General features: G+C 37.2%; 2 protein-coding genes across 2 annotated transcripts; one reads left to right on the forward strand and one right to left on the reverse strand.

The window, feature by feature from the left end:
* The first annotated feature begins 7,861 nt into the window (after positions 1-7,861).
* LOC123867417 (waprin-Phi1-like) lies at positions 7,862-9,984 on the forward strand. The gene is made up of 3 exons (XM_045909414.1): positions 7,862-8,061; positions 8,651-8,833; positions 9,726-9,984. The coding sequence occupies exons 1-3, from the start codon at positions 8,028-8,030 to the stop codon at positions 9,878-9,880; spliced, it is 372 nt and encodes a 123-aa protein (XP_045765370.1). The 5' UTR covers positions 7,862-8,027; the 3' UTR covers positions 9,881-9,984.
* An 8,483-nt stretch (positions 9,985-18,467) lies between these two features.
* Positions 18,468-22,447, reverse strand: LOC123867355. The gene is made up of 2 exons (XM_045909351.1): positions 19,516-22,447; positions 18,468-19,417 (listed from the first exon to the last, which is right to left on the reverse strand). The coding sequence occupies exon 1, from the start codon at positions 22,251-22,253 to the stop codon at positions 19,575-19,577; it is 2,679 nt and encodes an 892-aa protein (XP_045765307.1). The 5' UTR covers positions 22,254-22,447; the 3' UTR covers positions 18,468-19,417; positions 19,516-19,574.
* Positions 22,448-22,451: the final 4 nt, after the last annotated feature.

Genomic DNA, 22,451 nt, shown 5'->3' on the forward strand with positions numbered 1-22,451 from the left:
CAAATGGGATTAAGTTCTTAGTTTATGTACAAGCTAGTGTGAATACCAAGACTCACTCTGTCTCTACTCTCTACGTCATATTCGTAAAAATCATCTCTCCACTTAATTGACCTAGTGGTAATTTTATAACATAAACTAGAGGATGCCCGCGACTTCATTCGCGTCGATTTAGGTTTTTTAAAATCCCGTGGGAACTGTTTGATTTTCTGGGATAAAAAGGTGCTTTATGTCAGTTACACGGACGCAAGCTACCTCGGTACCAAATTTCATACAAATTTGTTAAGCGGAAGGGTTTTTAAGAATCCCGTGGCAACTCTTTGATTTTCCGGGATAAAAAGTATGCCTATGTTCGTCCCCGAGATATAAGCTAACCCTGTACCAAACGTCAAAATCGGTTAAACTGTTAGGCCGTGAAAAAATAGCAGACAGACAGACACACTTTCGCATTTATAATATTAAAGTAGGTATGGATTATAATATACCCACTATCCACGGTACCTACATACCAGGATTATTATGATGATTTGGAGTTAGGTATCGATCTTTCGACCCAGTTGCATGCATGCGCGGGCACGACGAGAGGACTGCAGTGCTGCGAGAAATGAAGTTCGAGTTGTCACGGCTCACAGGCAGTGAACTTTCATCCTTTTTACACCGGTTCTAGTCATGAATTAACCTATTTTCAGAAACTTCAACGGTTCAAACTGTGCGTTGATAGACCAGTCAGTCAGTTAGTCAGTCAGAAAAAGCCTTTTGTAAGTATTTAACTAAGTATGTAATTTAAGATGAAATTGAACAAAATAACGCTTCTCTGAAGATAACATTATAATATATAATATATATTATCGTACAAAGCAAATGAAAAAATCCCCATTTGACAAAGCAAAGTGGAGAAAATAGGAAAAAAGTGATTTTTCCTATTGAATTCCCCGACTACGCGGCCACGCTTCGCTCAATCGGAGCGGGCTGTCCATTTAAGGTGGATGCGACGAGTCATACCCGCGAAATTCAATTTTTATTTGGTTTTTCGCAATTTGTAAACTAAAGTAGCTTATGGCATTCTATTTGCGACAATAACAGTATCATCCCCACCTATTTATATAAAAATCTTTACTTGAAAGGGTCCAGTTTAAGAAATTAGTTCTAGTATCGACTGTAACTCACAAATTAGTCGATAATAGAGCTAATTTCTTAAACTGGACCCTTTCAAGTAAAGATTTTTATATAAACCTGTGAGGATGATACTGCCATTGTCGCAATTAAAATACCATAAACCGACGTTGTCGTAAATTAATTAGTTTACAAATTGTGAAAAACCAAATTAAATTTGAATTTCGCGGACAGGCCCGTCGCTTCCACCATAAAGTGCATGCGATGGGTCTGCCCGCAAAATTCAAATTTAATTTGGTTTTTCGCAATTTGTAAACTAATTCAAAAAGTAGGCTTATGGCACTTTAATTGCGCCAATGGCAGTATCATCCTCACAGATTTATATAAAAATCTTTATTTGAAAGGGTCTAGTTTAAGAAATTAGCTATAGTATCGACTAATTTGTGAGTAACTCATGTCAAACTCATTATTTTGACTAATTTCTTAAACTGAACACTTTCAAGTACCTAAAGATTCTTATGTAATCCTGTGAAGATGATACTGCCGTTGTCGGAATTAGAATACCAATTGCGAAATACCAAATTAAAGAATCTCACGGGCAGACTTTGTCATGCTCCTTAATCAGAATGCTGTCTTATGTCGCTAAATGCTACGTACTACGTAGGTATTCAGAAGAATTCAGAAGAATTACTTAACAGGGCTCTCTCCGTCTCTTACTCCGTACAATCGTAGTTCCAATTTCATTTGAATATTAAGCAACCAAAGTCCATGAAATTTTGCAGACATATTCTAGAAACTAATATCTGTGACTTTGGTGTTTTAGATATTTCTAAAAATATGTAGTTTTAAAATTACAGGGGCTCAAAGATTTGTATGTGAATTTTTATGACCGTGTAACTTTGAAACCGAATATTTTAACAGAAATCTGGAAAACCACAGGCATATATATTAGTTTCTAGAATATGTCTGCAAAATTACATGGACTTTGGTTGCTTAATATTCAAATGAAATTGGAACTACGTTTCTATGGAAAGTGACGGAGAGACCCTTCTTAAATATATTATTATGCCGTTTTGCAATTTGAATACTAGACGGTGCCTGCAACTTCGCCTGTGTGTATTTAGGATTTAATGTATGTATATTATATTTATTCAACCAAGCAAAATTTCCTTACAGTAATGAAAGAACACCGAAAAAGTAAACACAATAAATGTTCAAACCCGATGGAGTGCTTTGACACCCGCACTAGGAAAACCTGTATTACGGAAAAATCCCGTAGGAACTATGAAAGTATTTTCAGGGTTTTTATCTCTGAAAATAGTAAGTTCCCACGGGATTTGTTCCAGAACCTAAGATCGTCCGTCAAAAAATACTGCCAGTGAGTTCATCCTTGTGGATATAAGTTTTTTATTTTTTTATTTTCGTGGAAATTCTTTGATTTTCTATAAAAAAAAGTCGTGATTATCTGTCTCCAGGTGGCAAGCTACCTTACTGATAGGCACAGAGATACTTTGCATCCCAGAGACGGACATAGGCTATTTTTAACCCAGAAAATTAAGTCATTCGCACGGGGCTTTTAAAAACTTATATCATCTAGTTCATAACAAGTCGTAACTAAAAAAAAACACGACTGACCTGCCAACGAACTAATAAGTAAAATTTTCACATTTCAAAATGCATAGATGTACCATGTAATAGTTCTTATTCTATGTAGGTAACTAGTTTCTTTGTGAAAATGTCATACAGCCGCCATATTGAATTTTCAAAAAAAATATAGACAGTGTCACTCGGTGGGATGGGATGCTTAGGCCTCATTCATGCGAGAGCTTTTTTTAACGTCCGTTATAAAAACGTTCAAATAGAACAAATGCATTCCCAAGTTTCTGTTCACACGACAACGCTTTTTTAACGCGTACAGCATTAATACCCGCCAACGCCGGGTTTTAACGCAACGCTTATAATAAGCGCACGAGCGCTTTATAAGCATTTGAATTAGGGCTTGCAGTTCCTTAATCTAAGAAATGGGATGATGGGATTTTAACGATATCCCTTACTTACATTCAAATATGGTCAAGCATTTAGAAGTTATGATGGATTAAAGAAATTCATACAGATACACGAACCTTGAACACTTTATTGTAGCTCGATTCAGTCTGTCTATGAGGTTAATTATTATAATGGATATAACGGGTATCAGATAATTAGGGTTAATTAGGGATAATTAATGTAGTGTATCATTTTACGTAAAACTGTAAAATACACTCTCATTTAAATAATACACGTGTGCATCCAGGCGGAATGATTGTGTATATATTTCCATTTTCCAAATATTCCCTTTTCATTAAACGGTTTCAAAGCAAATTAAACCCGCATTCTGTTTCAAATAAAACATTGCAGTTTCATATGTAATGAAACAATGAGTTTTCGCATTACTTACCGACCGACAATATGCTGTTAAGATCATCGTTATCGCGCTGTTTCGCCGATCGGTCAAAATGGTAACAGACAGACTAACAAGTATTTGCGCTTATTTATGACTAGCTGATGCCCGCAGCTTCGCCCGCGTGGATTTAGGTTTCTAAAAATCCCGTGGGAACTTTTGATTTCTCAGGGCAAAAATAGCCTATCCGTAATAGTCCGTCCCCGGGAAACAACGTGTTTCTGTACCAAGAAAAACATTTAAACGGATGATCCTTTATAAATCCCGAGGGATCACCTGGATTTAGGAATGCAATTCCTTACAGCATCAGAGTTGAGGAGTTGGATCCTCGAAGTCAACGACAAAGTGTTTACTTGGTATAGATACCTTCAATATCAATCAATTTATAACCGACAGTTTCTAAATCCCACCAGTTTTGGTGGTCAGGTCCCCTGCAGCATCAGGATTGAGGAGTTAGAATCCAAATTTTTTATGGAACAATGTCGCAAAGTTCTTCTATCGATTAATTAAAATTACGCAAATCGATTCAGAAATCTCGAAGATTTCGGTGTATGTACATAGGTAGAAAAACACAACTCCCTTTTTGAAAGTCGGTTAAAACAGTAGCCTATGTTACTCCCTGGTCAATCCTCTATTTGTCTGTGAAAATCCCGTCAAAATGGTTCAGCCGTTCCGAAGATTAGCCTTTTCAAACAGAAGGCAGACAGACAGACAGACAAAAATTTTAAAACCAGGTGAAACGGTTATGGTATCGTTCAAATAACCATATGAGCTTAATATGAGGTAGTTAATTCGAAATTACAGACAGACACTTCAATTTTATTTATTAAAAAATAATATTAATAGTATGGATACGGATTTTTTAACGCTCAAAGACCAAAAATGTTCACTGAGCGAAAAAACCGCTCACTACGCGCTCACGTGCGTTTTCATAAGAGCCATAACATGAATTTCGCGACGTGTATGTTTTACGGTGACCACCACGCGTTGTGAGCTATCTTTTCCCTCAATAAGCGTTTTCGGTGTTTGAGAGCAACATATAAATATAAAGTATTAACTATTATACAAACAAATTAAATGTTGGATCTTATTGGGGTTAAACCACATTGCGGGGATTGACTCATTTATATGGAACGTCTATCTTAGTTCGAGGTCTTCATGATAAACTTTACATGCTATCAAACAAACTGTTTTACATTTTTCGAAAAAAATGTATTGTATTCTGTGTATTGTTTGGCTTTCTCTCTTGTTGATTGATGTGATTTTGGCCAAATGAAAACAACAGTGATTGCCCTCAAGCAATCAATGTGCCAACAGTAAATCCGCATAAAAACTCCCTAACGAGTTTAAAAGGATGAAACTGCGCTTAACCTTTTTAAAATCCATTTTAGGATTTTTATTGAATTCACAGCGCAATTTTAAAACGAGAAAGTTCCGAATTTAGAATGAATAAAAAATACTACGAGTATATTCTTTACATTTTTGCTGCACCTGGGTTCCACGAACCTGAGTATAATTTTGATCATCACAATCTAAAATTCAGGGTGGAATTTTGTAATGCCACCTGAAGGGAAAGTACTTTTAAAACTGTAGATGGAAAATTTTACTCAAAGAAAACATTCCTTTATTTTTGAATGGAAAAAAAAACTGCATTCAAAGATGTTCGAAAATTCGCTTGTCACACCCGGGAATCGAACCGACTAAAATCTTTAAAAATTACAACCTGTACTTTTATTGCATAGATCGTTAGGATCAATTATAAGGATCAAATCTCTCTAAAAAACTTGATAAATGAAATGAAAGGAAAACCATGAAATCCGGACTTATAAATTCAATGAGTCAAGTTAAAGCTCTTTAACTCAAAGATCCATCTGTTTACTTATGTATCTAAGAAAGGAGTCTTCATTACAAACACGTGCAAATTACAATCGACTTACCTAAATAGTAATTCGTCATTTTAATGTTTAATTATTAATGGCGTTAATAATAATTATTAATTACAAACATAAGTATCTTCTGTATTTTCTTTTTGTTATCTTATTGTAATAAACTTTTTTTCATTTTTTCCTTTTGAGGTCCGGTACGCTAAAAATAAAAATAAAAGATGTCACAAGATTTTCAAATGGCTGTAAAATGTTGAACATCTAAATATAACAGCTGACACGATAAAGCTGCGCTTAATATTTTTCCAACAAAATATATCTTTCTGTTGCGGTTTATCCGTACAAAGACGGATGAGAGACGATTTAGCTTTCTTAAGACTCCGGTTGGGAGGTTCAACATAATCATTTTGAAGATAAAGATGGTGATTTTTTGAAATAAAATAATATGTCTAAGGTTCTTTGAAAGATAGGGATAAAAGAGCGAAGGACAACGACACTAAAAATTAAGTCTTAAATAGAAACGAATTACAAGTAAGTAAGACTTTGAGTATAAGTACTTATTAAACTAGTGACTCTTGGACAGACGACATCAAAACAAGAAAAGAACGCACGGAGCCGCTGGAGTTAGGTGTCGCAAGACCGTGGCATGTGGTCTGAGGAAGTCCCTACAGAGACCTATGCCTAGCAGTTGACATCTATCGGTTGACAGATGACGATGAATAATATAGGAAACTTTAGAACTACTTGTTCAATGTGGTCTAAGCCGTGCAAATTCTACAAGATATTAAACTTTGATTAAACTTCTTGATTTACATCGCTTTATGACGTAGGTAAGCGCAATGAGATGTTACATCACTAGAGTGTGCAATGCTCCGCAAAATGGCATCAATTTCTCGGAAACCAGTCATGGTTTTATCATTCAGTAAGTATATGCGCGCGGCGCTGTAGTTATAATATTGACACAATATGCTTTTGACGATTCAAAAGCATATTGAAAATATGAGAACATTACCTACTCGAAAAGAACATTATGTGATATGTCTAGCATCCAAAGCAACCAAAATTAAACTGAGACGCGATGCAAATACGGCTGTTAGGGTCCCGTACCTCAAAAGGAAAACCGGAACCCTTATAGGATCATTTTGTTGTCTGTCTGTCTGTCAAGAAACCTATAGGGTACTTGCCGTTGACCTAGAATCATGAAAGGCAGGTGCGTAGGCCTTATAGCATAAGTAAAGGAATAAATCCGAAAACCCATCGAGGTTTTTATATTTACGCCTCTTGACCCTTTCAGCATACATAAATTATATTATTTTGTTTTATTTTAATGGCTCTCCTGCAGCTTTTTTTTGACTGTGTCATTATTCATGCAAAGCAGCGATATGTATAAATCTGATGTCTAAATTATTTCCAACCTTATGTCTTTGTAGTTTGTACGAGGTACGCTTTTTGAAACCAGAAGTAAGAGTATGTTGCTCTATAGGTAAGTATGTATGTATCTCGGAGCTTGAGAGAAGTTTCAAGTTAGAGGAGATAGCTTTACAGCACCTACCTACGTAAGCATACGGGTAAGTTCTCGTAATAGGTTAGCTTAGATATTTCACTTAGATGTTTCATGCTTATACTACTATCTTCGGTTTCTTGTTACTGAGTAGGCACTACATATAAATAAATAAATTAATTAAAGTTTATTCAGTTCAACAAAATCATAAAAAAAGAATAAGAATAAAAATACAATTCATATAAATTATCAACTAAACTTAAAACTAGAATACTAAGACCAATATTGTGTCTGTGAGCTAGAAGATTATACCTAATTCAAATAAAGAAAGAAAGATTAATATTAGTTTTAGTTCCATGCAATCCCTATTACAGTTGACTCTGCTGATTAAAATCTGTATTGGAATTAAATATGCTCTGGCACTCTCTGTCCAATCAGTCCCTCAGGACTGAGGTCTTAGTCACCCCTAGGCCCTATGGCGAGCCGACCTGGAAAATTAGCCCTTCTACCGGGCCCGATCTGTGGTCATAATGCATATTACGTAAGGCCTACCTATATGGATACACACGGTTGCATCAAAAAAAGCATTCCTACAACGTGTACAAAGGCGAAGGATTAATATTTTTAAAGTAAACATATCTATCTCTCTCACTCATGTTACACTTTCACAATAGCTGCGTTAGAATGGTAGAGTTAGCGAATTGACAAAAATACTAAAAGCAGTTCCAGCGCCAATTTAATGATTGGGACAAACGCAACGAGCATCCTTGTAAAAAAGTCCGTTTTGAGATAATTTTGTGAGTAAATGCTCTACAATCTAACAGCTCTCTGCGTCTCAAGGCAGAATAGCAGAAGGCCAAACAAATAGATAAATGAATACACTTCTCGTAATTCTTTAACGTAATATAAACATAGTGATAACTTAGCGATCGAGCATAGTTATTGTAATAAATAAATAATATTTATCAGTATATCACACATTAATTGTGTCACGAACGTGTTACGTCTCGTTACTGTTACTAGAATAATTAAGTATTTATTTTTTAATTAAGTTTAGGTACCGTAAGATTTTTCAATTATTACGCGTGATAAAATGTTACGTCCAGCTCTTACAGTGACTATGTTAGGTAAGTCTTAGCCATTGACTGCGATCTTACCTGGTGGTAAGTCACAAAAAAGGTTTGTGCTACGATATAATTAAAGAAAATATATTGTAAGTTTACAAAAGTTTGTGTTACGAAAGTTAAAGATTTTCTATAATTATTTAGGTAGCAAAAAAGTAATTGTTGTTGTAATAGAACGTTTACTTGCGGAAGTCCACCGCTGAAACAGATAAATAAACAATTAAAAACATATGTATGGAAAAAGATAGGTTGCATACAAACTTGTCTGTTTCAGAGGATTAAAACAAACTAAGCTTTTGGTTCCTTGCAAATAATTGTTGTATAGGAATAGAATACGAGTATGAAGTCGACACAGAAGAAAACAGCTCTCAGAGATTTCTTCCAGCTCCTTCAGATGAACTCCGATAAGTTAAAGGGTTAGAGGTTAAAGGGTCCGGGTTCGATCCTGGGCTACGTGCCCGGGATCGAAGGCCATCTATCAACGCTAGAAATGGATTTTCCGGCGTAGACTTGAGTTTAATCTTTTTTTTAACTTCATGATGTAGTTACTCCTCCAAAATAATTACTGTCGATAATTTATTATTAATTTCAGTCTTATCCGTGGCATACTCGAGATGTGAGAAAGGTTCGTGCCCGCCCACACTGTCGGTGGAAATTTGCGAGGCGGCTTGCGGACCCACGGCGCCGTGTAACTCGACGCAAATGTGCTGTCCCACCGCGTGCGGCGGCTCCATGTGTGTGGACCCTATGACTCTGAGGCATTTCGTCACACTAGGTGAGTCTCTATAGACGAGGTAACATGTAGTGGCTTGCGAACCCACGGCACCATGCGAAATGTGCAGCCTAACCGCGTGTGGCGCGGCGGCGACATGTGCGTGGTCCCTGTAACTCTGACGCATTTAGTCACTCTAGGTGCGTCCTCGGAAGGCCGATTGGCGTTAAGCAGCGCCGATTCTACTTAGTGTTGGGCGCCAAGATCCTCTTTAGGTAATCACTAAGCCGACTAAATAAATAGGATGTACTTATTTTAAATCTTCATCTACTTTAAGGATCTCTCAAAGGGTCTTCAAATCTCAAGTTCCTATACATAACGATTTGCCCTATACGTTGATATAATCTGTCAACGTAGTGATATAATTATAAATGTGAAAGTGTGTTTGTTTGTTGGTTTTTCCTTCGATCGCAGCCGCCGTGGAGCAAGGGATTGACTTGATTTTTTACATAGATATAGTTAAAGACCTGGAGAGTGACATAGGCTGAATAATTTTATCACAGAAAGTCAGGGATTTTCAAAAATTCCGTATTCCGTGGGAATCCACGGAATACGGAATTTTTGAAAATCCAAATCCACGTCTAAGTCGCGGATATTATCAGCCATACCTTATTCGTGGAATGAAGTTAGTATAGCCACATGAGTAGATATGTGTAGTGCTCTCTCTGTTACGTACCTAATTAACAAAATCTCAATGCGCGTTAACCATTTTGATTCATCAACGTACATGTTTTCAAAACACATTCCAAGTTCAGTTCGAAAATGTTTACAAAAAACATTCGAAATTCAATTAGAAAACATTTTGATTGGTTGGTGACTCAAAATGGTTAGCGCCCACTACTTTTATGCGTATAGATAGATAAAGCATGAATTCATTTATGTTTTTCAAATCCAGTGAAGCCAGGCAAGTGCCCGGAGTTCCCGCGAGGAGTGTGGGTCTGCAGCCACTCGTGCACCGGCGACTCGGACTGCCCCCGGACCCTCAAATGCTGCCCCAACAGATGCGGCGCGCTGACCTGCCAGAGACCGGACGTAGATGATACGATATAGTTCTTAGGGTTCCGTATTTTGAAATAAAACTTATTTAGGTGCGACTTGTTAGTACCTAACTCAGATCTTTTTCTGGACGTATTAAAAATGTCAGCTGAACAAGACATCTATTTTGAGGCTTTTTATTTATCTATTTTGGTATTTTGAACTTATTAGTACCAAGTATTTAGTGTCATAGATTAAAATATCTAAGTATTTTTTACCACAGAAAATTAAAGAATTCCCACAGGATTCTTAAAGATCCATTCGTTTAACCGATTTATATGAAATTTGGTTCAGTGGTAGCTTGCGTCCCATAAATTGTCATAGGCAACGTTTTATCCCGGAAAATCGAAGAGTTCCCACGGTGTTTTAAAAAAACCTGATCCATTTGGCTGAAGTTGCGGGCATTATCTAGTTGATAAATATAAACTCTTTAAAACATTTAGCTTTAATACAGCTCGTAAGATTCTGTATTTCAGGAAAAGTGAAATTCCATTTGTATGTTAAACGCTTAAAAGTTCAAGTTTGTTCTTAGCAAATCATTTGTACAGTTCAAACACAAAATGCACTTTTGGAAGCAGCGGTTGCAGAAAATGCTCTCTTGTATTATTGCGCTCACAAACAGTTTCATCTGGGCGTGTTCTATCTGCTGTTTGTATAACTTTGTATGCTTCAGAAGATATTTTAAGCATTGTGAATATTTTATTTCAGCGTGGCTGGGTTTAAACGGGTAGGATAGGGCAACCGTATGCACTATGTATGTGAAGAGGCCCTTTTTTAAAACGGCTCGTTCTGGATACTAGATACTTGCAAAAGGTTCTCTCTTTACATTATCTCTGATGTAGATACCTACTTGCTAAGAAAGAATCTGTAGAAACATAATTCATGGCAAACAGGACCCACGTTAGCGATATCGATTGAGGTTTGGTAAATCGATGGTTAGCTATAATTCGTCGTTGTTGTCGTTTCAATCGAAGGTATTCTCACTGAATATCTCTCTTGATCCCTGGGACTCGGTTGACTCATCAGTTAACTTTGACTGAGGGATCTACTGATGATCGGCCATAAATGGAACAAACATAAATCCCTTCCTCGAAGCAAGACATAAAAAGTTAAAATCAGGGGTCCAAAGTGAAAGAGACGAAGTGCCGCCATACTTCATGTTACCACAATTACCTCTTTATGGCTCTGCAAAAATCTCACGTTTCCATTGTTGATCGAGAATTTCAATGTCCCTTAAAAATACGCCATTGGGCTGATAGTTGTTATTGCGAGATAGAAAAACAATGACGAGATTCATAATATTCACTCTTGCTATAAAGGCAGGTAACTCGGACCACGGAAGGACATTCCACACCTTATAAATGTGCAACTCTACTTATTTCTTGGCTGGTTGGTGGACCAACAGATTGACGTAATGTTTTACATGGACATAAAAACCTAGAGAGTTACAAAGCTACTTTTATCCAGTTACAGTCCAGTTTACAGTTTACTCCGACGTTTTTTCTGCTTGAGGTCTTTTGACTAAAGAGGATCGCCTAGTTGTTATTTTCATACAAAAAGCGATAACGTTTTTCTCCCCGTAAAATGTAGTCCAATTTTCATAATTTTTTAAATGTTGTGTATATAACGAAGAAATATACTCGTATGTTTTAATTTTAAGAAAATATTGCTTATGTTAAAAGTTACTAGCGTCTAAATATCTAAAAACTAAATTATTTTCACAAGCATGCAATTCAATGGAAACAATCACATGAAAAAAGTTCGGAAGGGAATGTGCGAATCGGGTCTCCCCGAGGCCTGAGGCAATATAAAGTTAGTGATTGATTTCTGCACTGCGCCCTATAAAAGAGTCGTCTTCAGGACCTTTTTAGTATACGCTTTGAATGTAGACAGATAGCGATACATAAACAGTATGAATGCCTCGTTGGTTGAGTGGCCATTATTATTCATTTATTTTATTTTATATCTAACTAGCTGACGCCCGCGACTTCGTCCGCGTGGATTTAGGTTTTTCGAAATCCCGTAGGAACTCTTTGGTTTTCCGGGATAAAAAGTAGCCTATGTGCTAATCCAGGATATTATCTATCTCCAATCCGAATTTCAGCCAAATCTGTCCAGTAGTTTTTGCGTGAAGGAGTAACAAACATACACACACACACACATACAAACTTTCGCCTTTATAATATTAGTGTGATTGGAACGAGCCTGCGCCACTTACACTAATTAGATACTTAGTTAAAAATAACATAAAAAGAAACACGAAATACAATAGAAAGAGATCAAAGGATTTTAAATACTTAACAACAGAGTAATGCTCTCAGCGTACTGCAGATTCCAGAACCCAAGTTATTTCAAATCGTTTACTTTGACTACCTACTTTGAGTACCCACCTATCTTTAGAGTGAACAGGAACTTTCTTCGGATGCGGAATGTTTCTAAATTCAAATCACATTACAACCCTAGATATCATTGCATCATTAAAACCCCGCAGCTTTATCAAATGTAATCACGTAAGTACTTTACTTGTCACCTAAAACAGGTGATGTATAATATGGCATTGTCGAGCAACTAGTGTGACAAGTCTAAATTAAAAAATTTCAACACCCCCGACCAGTGAAGGTTACAGTAACTAGAAAAGAGCTGATAACTTTCAAACGGCTGAACCGATTTTCTTGGACTATTCCGCGCCTACGATCCAAAGTATCTGAGTTTTCCAAAACATCATTTTCAAATAAATAATTATGTATATCTAGGCAACGTCCATCTTGACAGCTTGACATTTGTCAATTGACACTTGAATATTATGAACCTAAGGGTTATCTAACCTTCTTTTCTACAAGAAAACTAGAAAAGAGCTGATAACTTTTAAACGGCTGAACCAATTTTTTTGGATTATAGCTAAGAACACTCTCGATCAAGCCACCTTTCAAACAAAAAAAAACTAAATTTAAATCGGTTCATTCGTTTAGGTGCTATTATGCCACAGACAGATACATAGATACACACGTCAAACTTATAACACCCCTCTTTTTGGGTCGGGGGTTAAAAATAATATAAATTGCACAGATAGAACATTACAGTCTAGGCCTGAAATAAAACAATTAGCGGCCGAGTAATATTGGAAGACCGAGGCGAAGCCGAGGACTTCTTTTAAACAAATCAAGGTCGGTAACAGCTATTTCGGCCGAGACTTGCATAGTACTTTACTCCCATTTGCGACGAAACAGTAAAAAAAAAAACTCAAACTCATTTGATTTGATTTCATTTGACTTAATTTGATTTAATTTAATTTAATTTAATCACTAACATAGTTCATAAGGCCCTGTTACTAACACTATATGGATGAAATGTTCCGAAATAAATGTTTATTATTATAAACCATACAGTCAGAAACATGTCAATTCGAACGTGACAAAAAAACCTTGTTAGAAAAATATTAAAAAAGGTAAATGAAATTAAGGAAAGAATAGTAATAATGAAATTAATAAAAAATGATAAATAAATAAAAAAAAAACAAAACAAAATTAATAATAAAAAACTCAAATTAAAAATGTTTTTTAAATAAAAATGAACTTAAAAGAATTAGAATAAAAAAAATATATATTCTAAGTCATGAAAAAAAAAAGTAGTTAGTAATAACAATAAGTCAGAATATTTATAAAATCGTGTACCTTACTCAAACAATCTAATTTATGTTAGTCTACACTCAATTGAAGAACCTCATCATTAGTATGAAATTGCCCAGTCATTTCTATAACAGTCCTCTTGGAAATTGCTGGTGTGCGGCCAGTAAAAAGCTGATTACACCAGTCCTCTGTAATAAAATACTTTCTTCTGTAAATAAGCAGTTTACGAGCAAGTGGGAGTAAATGTCACTATGCACCTCCGATTTGATGCCTAAGTGGCCTAAGCATCTATATCATACTATGCTATGCTATGGAGTTATGTAAATTGAACCTATTCTTCATCACTCCGTAATTGGCAGCTTGTTGTCGGCTGCACGCTGCAGACAAATTGATACCACAGACTAAAATTAACAGCATTATCTTAGTTGATAGGAGTGGATAGGTCATAGGAGTCTGGCGTCCTGTAAGTTCGGATATACTCGAACCATAGAAGCGGTCAGTCATGAATTAGTGGAGTCAATGAAGTCTTTTCGTGAAAGCTTTAGAAATAATTTGCAGGCCAGAAATTTCAATGATTTTTTGAAAAAAATAAAATAGCATTTTTGGCAAAGTAGCCAGATTATGAAACTGGTACAGTTTCGGAGCCCTAATCAGAGAACTTATTAGGATTATTTTTATTTTAGTACTCACAATTATTAATTGAGATGTCTGCCACTTAGAAACTTTGGCACTATATCTTACTTTTTTAAATGAATTTTTAAAGAAACAAATACATACATGTTTTTTTCTGAAAACGATCAATAACTCAAAAACAGGCCCTTTTTGTCCATAGGTGTTTAGAGGGCATTTGATCTCCTCTACAGCCTCTTTAGTACACTAAAGAGAAGGTTTTACTGGACGTCGTGTATACGTATTATAGATTATAAATATTAAAATTATTTCCCACTCCAAAACGTTTGTGATTTTAAATAATATATAAAAAGCAAAAATTAAAATGAAAAATCATCAAAATCGGAGCTGTCTCTGAGGACTTCCTAAGATTGGCTGCTGTACGGCTTCATTGACTCCACTAAATGTTCAAGTTACACTGATGCTTGTGACTCTGTTTGCATAGGCTTAGGTTTTAAAAAACCGGCCAAGTGCGAGTCGGACTCTTGCACTGAGGGTTCCGTACTTGGGTATTTTTTCGACATTTTGCACGCTAAAAATAAATAAAAATCTGTTTTAGAATTTACAAGTAAAGCCCTTTCATATGATACCCAACTTGATATAGTTATCTTACTTTGAAAATTTAATTATATTTTTCGGTTTTCGGTCCTTAGAACCAGAAGGGACCGCTTTGATTTTATGTACGAGTATGTCTAAATTATGGAAGGAGATTGAGCCGTGAAAGCTAAGAAAAGAAACATGTAGCAGACATAAAGACACACTTTCGAATTTATAATATTAGTATGACATATCCATTAGGCTTCGGCTCTGAGAAAAAGCAAATAATAGGTAAACTAAGTACAATCTAGAACGACGCAATTTGATAAAAATTTATTTGATTTGTCATACTGCTATAAGCTGTAAATTTTTAGACTGTGGCGTATATGAACTCTGTTAATTAATATTATTATAGATCCACCTGCGAGCGGCATTGGAATAAGGACGCAATCTTGAGATCGGATTATCCGTAAATATAATGGTAGCGTGTGATTGGATCGGATAGTCTATTTTGAGAGTTCTGTATGAACAATAATCCACCTTGAGCGGCATCCGATGTAGGCGCTATCACAGATCGGATTATCCGTACACGTATGATAGCGTGTGATTGAATCGAGTAGCCAACTATATTAAAAGCTCTTTATATGAACCGTGATAGAAGCAGGATGCGATGAGGATAGGGATATTATGATATTTAATCAGATTGCACAAAATTAGTTTTTTATTATGTTTAGTATACCTACTTGCTTCATTTTATTTTATACTAGCTGATGCCCGCAGCTTCGCCCGCGTGGATTGGTCAGATCCCCTGCAGCATCAGGATTGAAGAGTTAGACTCCAAATTTTTTATGAAACAATGTCGCGAAGTTCCTCTATCGATTAAAAAAGAAATGACGCAAATCGGTTCAGAAATCTCGGAGATTTCGGTGTACATAGGTAGAAAAACACAACTCCCTTTTTGAAAGTCGGTTAAAAAAGTAGCCTATTTTACTCCCTGGTCAATTCTCTACTTGTCTGTGAAAACCCCGTCAAAATCCGTCCAGCCGTTCCGAAGATTAGCCTTTTCAAACAGACAGACAGACAGACAGACAGACAGACAGACAGACAGACAGACAGACAAAAATTTTAAAAACGTGTGATTCAGTGTTGGTATCGTTCAAATAACCATATGAGCTTAATATGAGGTAGTTATTTCGAAATTACAGACAGACACTCCAATTTTATTTATTAGTATAGATCATGGCACTTATGGGAACACAGAGTCATAGCTCATTAGAGGCTCCCAGCATACGATCAGCACCATCTCGTCGTTCGGCGTCCACTCGTCGATAGATGGCCCACGAGTAGACGCCGCGCTGTCACCAGTGAACCTCGCGTGGACGACGAGTGAACCTCGCGTGGACGACGAGTGAACGTTGCGTGGTCAACGAGTGGACATCGCGTGGTCCACAAATTTTCGATTGGTCTGTCAGTGGCACTAGGTCTTGAATATCCCTAGCGTGAATCACTCGCAGGCAGCGAGCGGTCCCCCCGGGACCCGTGCGTCGGCAATGAGCTGGCAACGCAAGGCAAGCATGCGAGCAGACTCGCCGTCCACACATGGACAGCTTGAACGTGAACATTGCTATATATCACTCCAAAAATATAAGGATATAATAAATCATAGGAAAAGCAAAAAAAGCCGGTGACTGTTAATGTGATACGATGGGTCGGAAATGAGACACGACCGGAGAGAGATTAGGTGCAGGACCGACAGCTTTATGTACCCTCCGAGGTACGGGGGTCACACACCACCAACTTTCTAAATTTGGGCTAGGAGGTACCTACTGAGAATTTTTGCCCAGGCCCGGAATTGAACCCAGGACCTCATTATCTGCAGTAGAACATGCTAACCACTAGACCAATGAGGCAACTTAGTAGCTAATGTATGGTCTCTCAATAAAAAGCTTTATAAGACCGCCAATTATATTGTTCCTGAGCTCTGCAGTGTTGCGGAGGCATCATCTGCATTTCAAAGGAGCACCCATTGACATTGTGACGTCACGACCTTGCTTCGTTACTGACTAATTAATTTGGCTCTCTGATTTTAACTTTTATCACAGCAATATATAGTAGTATATATAGTACACATTCATGGGTTCTCGTGGCTTCTCTTAAAACGGTTGAACAGAGTAGGTACAAAAAAGGGTAAGAACCATCATCTCGGTTGAACACTTGTTCTTTTGTATTTGTATTTATTTATTCTTCGTTTCAGACTTATAAAAGCACTTACGAAAGTCACAATACACTGAAAAAATAAGTCTACCAAATATGTAGGTTCGAATAACTTTGGCCAAGTACGAATCGAACTCGCATAGGATCGTAAGGATTCTTGTTCCATATCATCGTACAGGAAGTGATATTTTTGTAGCAGCTATTTAGGAATTTTTATTATTTGTTGTTATAGCGGCAATAGAAATTCACATTCTATGAAAATTTCAACTCTCCTATTACAGTTTACGAAATAGGTACAGCCCGCTGACAGACAGACAGACGGACGGACGGAGTCTTAATAATAGAGTCTCATTGGCACCCTTTGGGTACAGTGTCCTGAAAAAACGAATTCAAAATTCAAATCAGTTCATCCGTTTGGGCGCCAAGGCGCCATAGACGGACAAACAAAGTGGCCAAACAAAACCCCAAAGCAAATTATTATGAATATGTCAAACTAGCTGATGCCTGTGACTTCGTCCGCGTAGGTTTTTAAAAATTCCGTGAGAACTCTTTGCTTTATCAAGAATATAATATGGTGGGATGGGTGGATTTTTGAATTATTATGTAAGTAAGAGAACTTACCCAAGTCTTTAACTATACCCGTGCAAGTAATCGCGCCGAGCACGTTGCACCGCTGAAAAGTGATTGAAAGCCAAACCAACAAATCACGAAACAAAGACACTTTCGCATTATATTTTTATAATGCGAATTCCGTTAAACAAGCCAAAATAAAAATAGTGACATGGCTTGCTTCCTTAGGTTACGATGCAACCGAGAAACTTTTCGTGCATCTAAAATAAGGGCATTTTGTTATTACTTTTCGTTTATACATAATATATATATGATATAATGCAACGCAACAAAATCACACTAATATTATAAAGGGGAATGTTTGTATGTGTGTGTGTGTGTGTGTGTGTGTATGTTTGTTACTCCTTCACGCTAAAACTACTGGACGGATTGAGCTGAAATTTAGAATGGAGATAGATTATACTCTGGATTAGCACATAGGCTACTTTTTATCCCGGAAAATCAAAGAGTTCCCACGGGATTTTTAAAAAACTACATCCACGCGAACGAAGTCGCGGGCATCAGCTAGTTATTTCATAGCTTACATCTTCATTTTTATTTTTATTTTTTAACATTTAGAATAGTTATACCTAAATTAATTAACCGAGTGTCAAATAAAAATTGTAAACGGCACATTGTTTAATGCGTATTAGGTACCCACGATACAGGACTACCTAGTGTGGGTACCACCACACACAGAAAAATTGTACAAGACTGTATTTGGTAAATAAACGTTTTTCATTTTCATTTTCATAATATGGGTGATACAGGGTCAAATATATGTAACAAAGGTCACACTTAATTTGCTAAAACTTGTCGAAGCAGAGTAACAAGTGGACCGTGAACCAGCACGAACGTTGTTTTACAGTGTATTGTAGAAATCGTTCGTGTAAAATTTACACGAACGATTTCTTCACGAGTCACAAAAAGCTCACTCATTGTCGGGAACCCCCCTAACTTCTACTTCATCTGCTTCGCCTTTTATTTCTCTTTATATGAACCATACTATTCGTCAGAAGTGAGAGGGGTTACCGAATTCGTACATATTATAGGAGTCACGCTCACCTTTATCTGTTTCTTTGTAGGTCGGTCGTTCACTGTCGACCCCCGTACGTCCTTTCTATTCCTTGCATCGTTCAGACTGTTCCAGCTCGTCTCTCAGTGACCTGTAGGGTTACACAAACTATGATTTCACCGTAGGTGAAATCTCTAAGACCTAGACCATGGGGCAATTCTCTATCTTGGTATCTATAGGTTAGGAATGTGTGCATCTCCCTCCCACCCAGCGATTGGGACCCTCCAATATATATTCTATTCACCGATTTAAAGGTTACTTCGGCTGGCTATGGTTCCTCGGAACCATCGCTGGTGACAGAATGCCCGGCTGACCTCGCGCTACTGAGCGAGTCTAACGCCCTCTCTGTCTACCTTGCTTGTACCGTCCTTCTCATAGCGTATGCTGTATATTCAAGGATGTCGGTACCATCCGTCTCATAGCGTATGCTGTATATTCAATGATGTCGGTACCATCCGTCTCATAGCGTATGCTGTATATTCAATGATGTCGGTACCATCCGTCTCATAGCGTATGCTGTATAATCAATGATGTCGGTACCATCCGTCTCATAGCGTATGCTGTATAATCGGTCCCAATGGCTTGTGATGAGAGGTACACACATATATCCACTAACAAACTAACAATGGGTGCGCAACCATTACACGTGGGACTTTTATATCTACAAGTTAACCGGGAATATCTAACACATAGAAAATGGTCTAAATATGAAATAGCCTAGGTACTTAGCTTTGACTTCACCATCCACACGAACACTGGAACGGGTTTAATCCACGTGCTCGGTGCCTCGCCATTTCGAGCCGCAGCAACCATTTTGAGTAACTAGATGAAAATGAATGTACTTTTACAACTGTATCCTTCCGGTATACCATAGACAAATTAACTTCTCTGCCATAGACGAATGTTGCCATAATATTTACCTTTATTCTGATTACTTCGCGAATGGGTAACTTCGCGACACTCCCGGCCGGAAAATAGATCAAAATAGGCATAATAAGTTGTTCGTCCACTCTTTAATCCTCTGTAGGGCTTTAGTGGCCGCAACTCTCCTCACTCTACCCACTCTACCATCTTCTTCCTTCTCCTCGTCTCTCGCTAGTGTCCCGACTTCCTCTGAATCAATAACATCCCCAATAGATTCTCTACCTTCACTCTCTAAGGTTTCACACTCCATTGTCTCCTGAATGGGTTCGTCTATTTGGATCATAGGTGAGTTCTCTTCTTGAGCTATCCCCTCTGAGATAGTTATCTGTCTGTCGGTACTCTCTTCCAAAGGCTCGGCTAACGTGGCAGAAGCAAGCTCACTCGAAGTATCATCTCTTATAAATCTTTCTTCCATGTCTTCCTCTGACTCTTGAACCTCTAGAGGGTACAGATGCGCTATTGACCGTGTGAAATTCTTATCTCCAACCTTTACTATGGCTACTCTACATAAACCATCACTTCCTTCTTTCAGTGAAACAATTTTTCCTACTCTCCAGGTTTCTCTATTTTTATTTTCTCCTTTTATTTGCACTATCTGTCCTATCGCCGGAGACTGTTTCGATGTGACACGTGGCTCTTTATGTGAGTGCTGATACCTTTCTCGGAGACTTAGTAAATATCTGTTAACAAACATATCTTTGAATTCTCTTACGATGATGAGACCCCTCTTCCAACTTTTTATAAGATCGACTTTAATCGTAGTACCTTTCTCTAGACAATCTTCGACAGTTCCTTCTATAGTGATACAACTTCCTAGTGTAAGAAAATCAGCTGGTTTTAGAATTATATCCAACTCTGAATCTACACATGTAAGCGGTCTTGAATTTATTACAGCTTCAATTTCCTTGACTACGGTAGTTAGTTGACTATCTGAAAGCATGTGCTTTGCTAGTGTACGCTTCATACAATTCTTAACTATCCCTATCAATCTTTCGTAAAATCCACCAAACCAAGGCGTCAACTGAGGTATGAACTTCCATTGAATTTTGTTGTCAATACAATATTGTTTCGAGAGAATCTCTGCTATAAGTTTGAAATGTGTCGCGTTGTCTGATGTAATGAGTTGAGGGACCTTTCTGGTTGCTATTGTCCTTCTCAACGCCAATAAACCTTCCTCCGCTGTAAGATCTTGCACTAATTCTAAATGAATAGCTCTCACCGCTAAACAAGTGAATAAACAGATCCATCTCTTTTGTCCACTCTTGACAAGAACAGGACCCATATAGTCTATCCCTACAAAGGTAAATGGTTCGCTGTAACCTACTCTTTCTACAGGAAGCGCTGGAGTAGGTGGTAACTTAAATGGACCCGCTCCATGTTTAATACACCTTGGACATTTCTTCAACATCCTCTGAATCTGAGATTTACCCTTTGGTATCCAATATGACTGTCTGATGAGACTAAGTGTATGATTCGCCCCTACATGATAATTATCATTGTGAACTTTCTTTATAAGGTTATTCGTAAAGTCACATTCCTTAGGTATCAATATAGGGTACCGTTTGTCAAACGATAGTTCTGCATTCTGAAGACGTCCTTTACACCGTAGTAATCCATCAACATCCTTAAATAACTTGAGATTACGACTTAAATCAGTTTCTTTCCCCGCAACTTCCTGAGTGAAGTATTCTGCTTGTAGCTTCTTTATTGTTTCCGTAATACAAAGCGATTCTTTGTAACTAGTTCTGCTATCTTCTTTGGCTCTAATACTTTCTCCTGAGAAGTTGTTTTGTAGCTCTAGATTACTATCCTTTTCTTTAGAGGTATTCGGCAGACCCTCCCGCGTCGAAAGAAAAAATGACTGTGACATGTATTTCACAGGCGTTTTCTGTTTGTCGGATTCTGATAAAAACTGTGGACCTGTAAGCCATCTTTCCTTGTCTTCGTTGGAACTCATCGGTCTGGTTGCAATATCTGCCGGATTCAACTCTGAAGGAACATACTTAATCATGAGCTCTTTATTACTCCTTATTTCCTCAACTCGTCTAGATACGAATGGTGGAAGCAATTTATCCGATTGGCACCATTCTATGACAATTTGACTATCAGTCCATAATGTTTGATATCCTAATTTCATGTTAAATGCTTTTAAAACCATCTTAATTAGTCTGCAACCAATTAAAGCTCCTAGCAATTCTAGCCGAGGAATTTTTAAATGTTGTTGATACTTTATAGGGACTAATCGTGTTTTTCCTATGACAAAACTTGTCTTAGCACCATGTGTTATGTATACTACTGCAGCATACGCTTTGAGTGAAGCGTCTGTGAAACAATGCAAATGATATTCTTCGCTTTTTACATTTTTTATATAGCATCTAGGTATCGATATTCCTCTAATAGTCTCTAATTCTTTTCGGATTTCTGACCATTTATCTTGCATTTCTTTTGAAAACTTCGTATCCCATTTAACTTTAGTCTTCCAAAGTCCTTGTAGAAATAGCTTAGCTGATAAAACATGTGGTACTCCGAATCCACAAGGATCGTATATCGAAGCGATTACCTTCAATACTTCCCGTTTAGAATATGCTTCGGTGGTTAACGTGAACTTTACATGTAACGTATCATGTTTTAAATTCCAATCTAGGCCTAAAATTTTTACAACCTTTTCTTCAACACCATCGGGTATTCTATTCATAAATTGTTTCGAATTTGAACTCCAATCTCTAAGGTTCATTGAAATTTGTCCAAACGTATCCCTTGTGTCTTGATATATTTGGATAGCCTCGTCAAGTGTTTGAACCCCAGTTACTAAATTATCAACATAAATATCTTTAGCAATTAGTTGTAGCTGTTCATTTCCTTTAGAAAGATGATGTTTAATTGTTGCATTTAATAAGAACGGACTAGATATAATTCCGAAAGGAACTCTACA

This window comes from Maniola jurtina, chromosome 8 (genome assembly GCF_905333055.1).
Source record: "Maniola jurtina chromosome 8, ilManJurt1.1, whole genome shotgun sequence".
In the NCBI taxonomy this organism is placed as follows: domain Eukaryota; kingdom Metazoa; phylum Arthropoda; class Insecta; order Lepidoptera; family Nymphalidae; genus Maniola; species Maniola jurtina.

Coding starts and splice junctions, on each gene's coding strand:
- LOC123867417 (XM_045909414.1), top strand. CDS start 8,028: ATGTTACGTCCAGCTCTTACAGTGACTATGTTAG. Junction 8,062..8,650: donor TCTTACAGTGACTATGTTAG/GTAAGTCTTAGC, acceptor TATTAATTTCAG/TCTTATCCGTGGCATACTCG. Junction 8,834..9,725: donor GAGGCATTTCGTCACACTAG/GTGAGTCTCTAT, acceptor TTTCAAATCCAG/TGAAGCCAGGCAAGTGCCCG.
- LOC123867355 (XM_045909351.1), bottom strand. CDS start 22,253: ATGAACCTTAGAGATTGGAGTTCAAATTCGAAACAATTTATGAATAGA.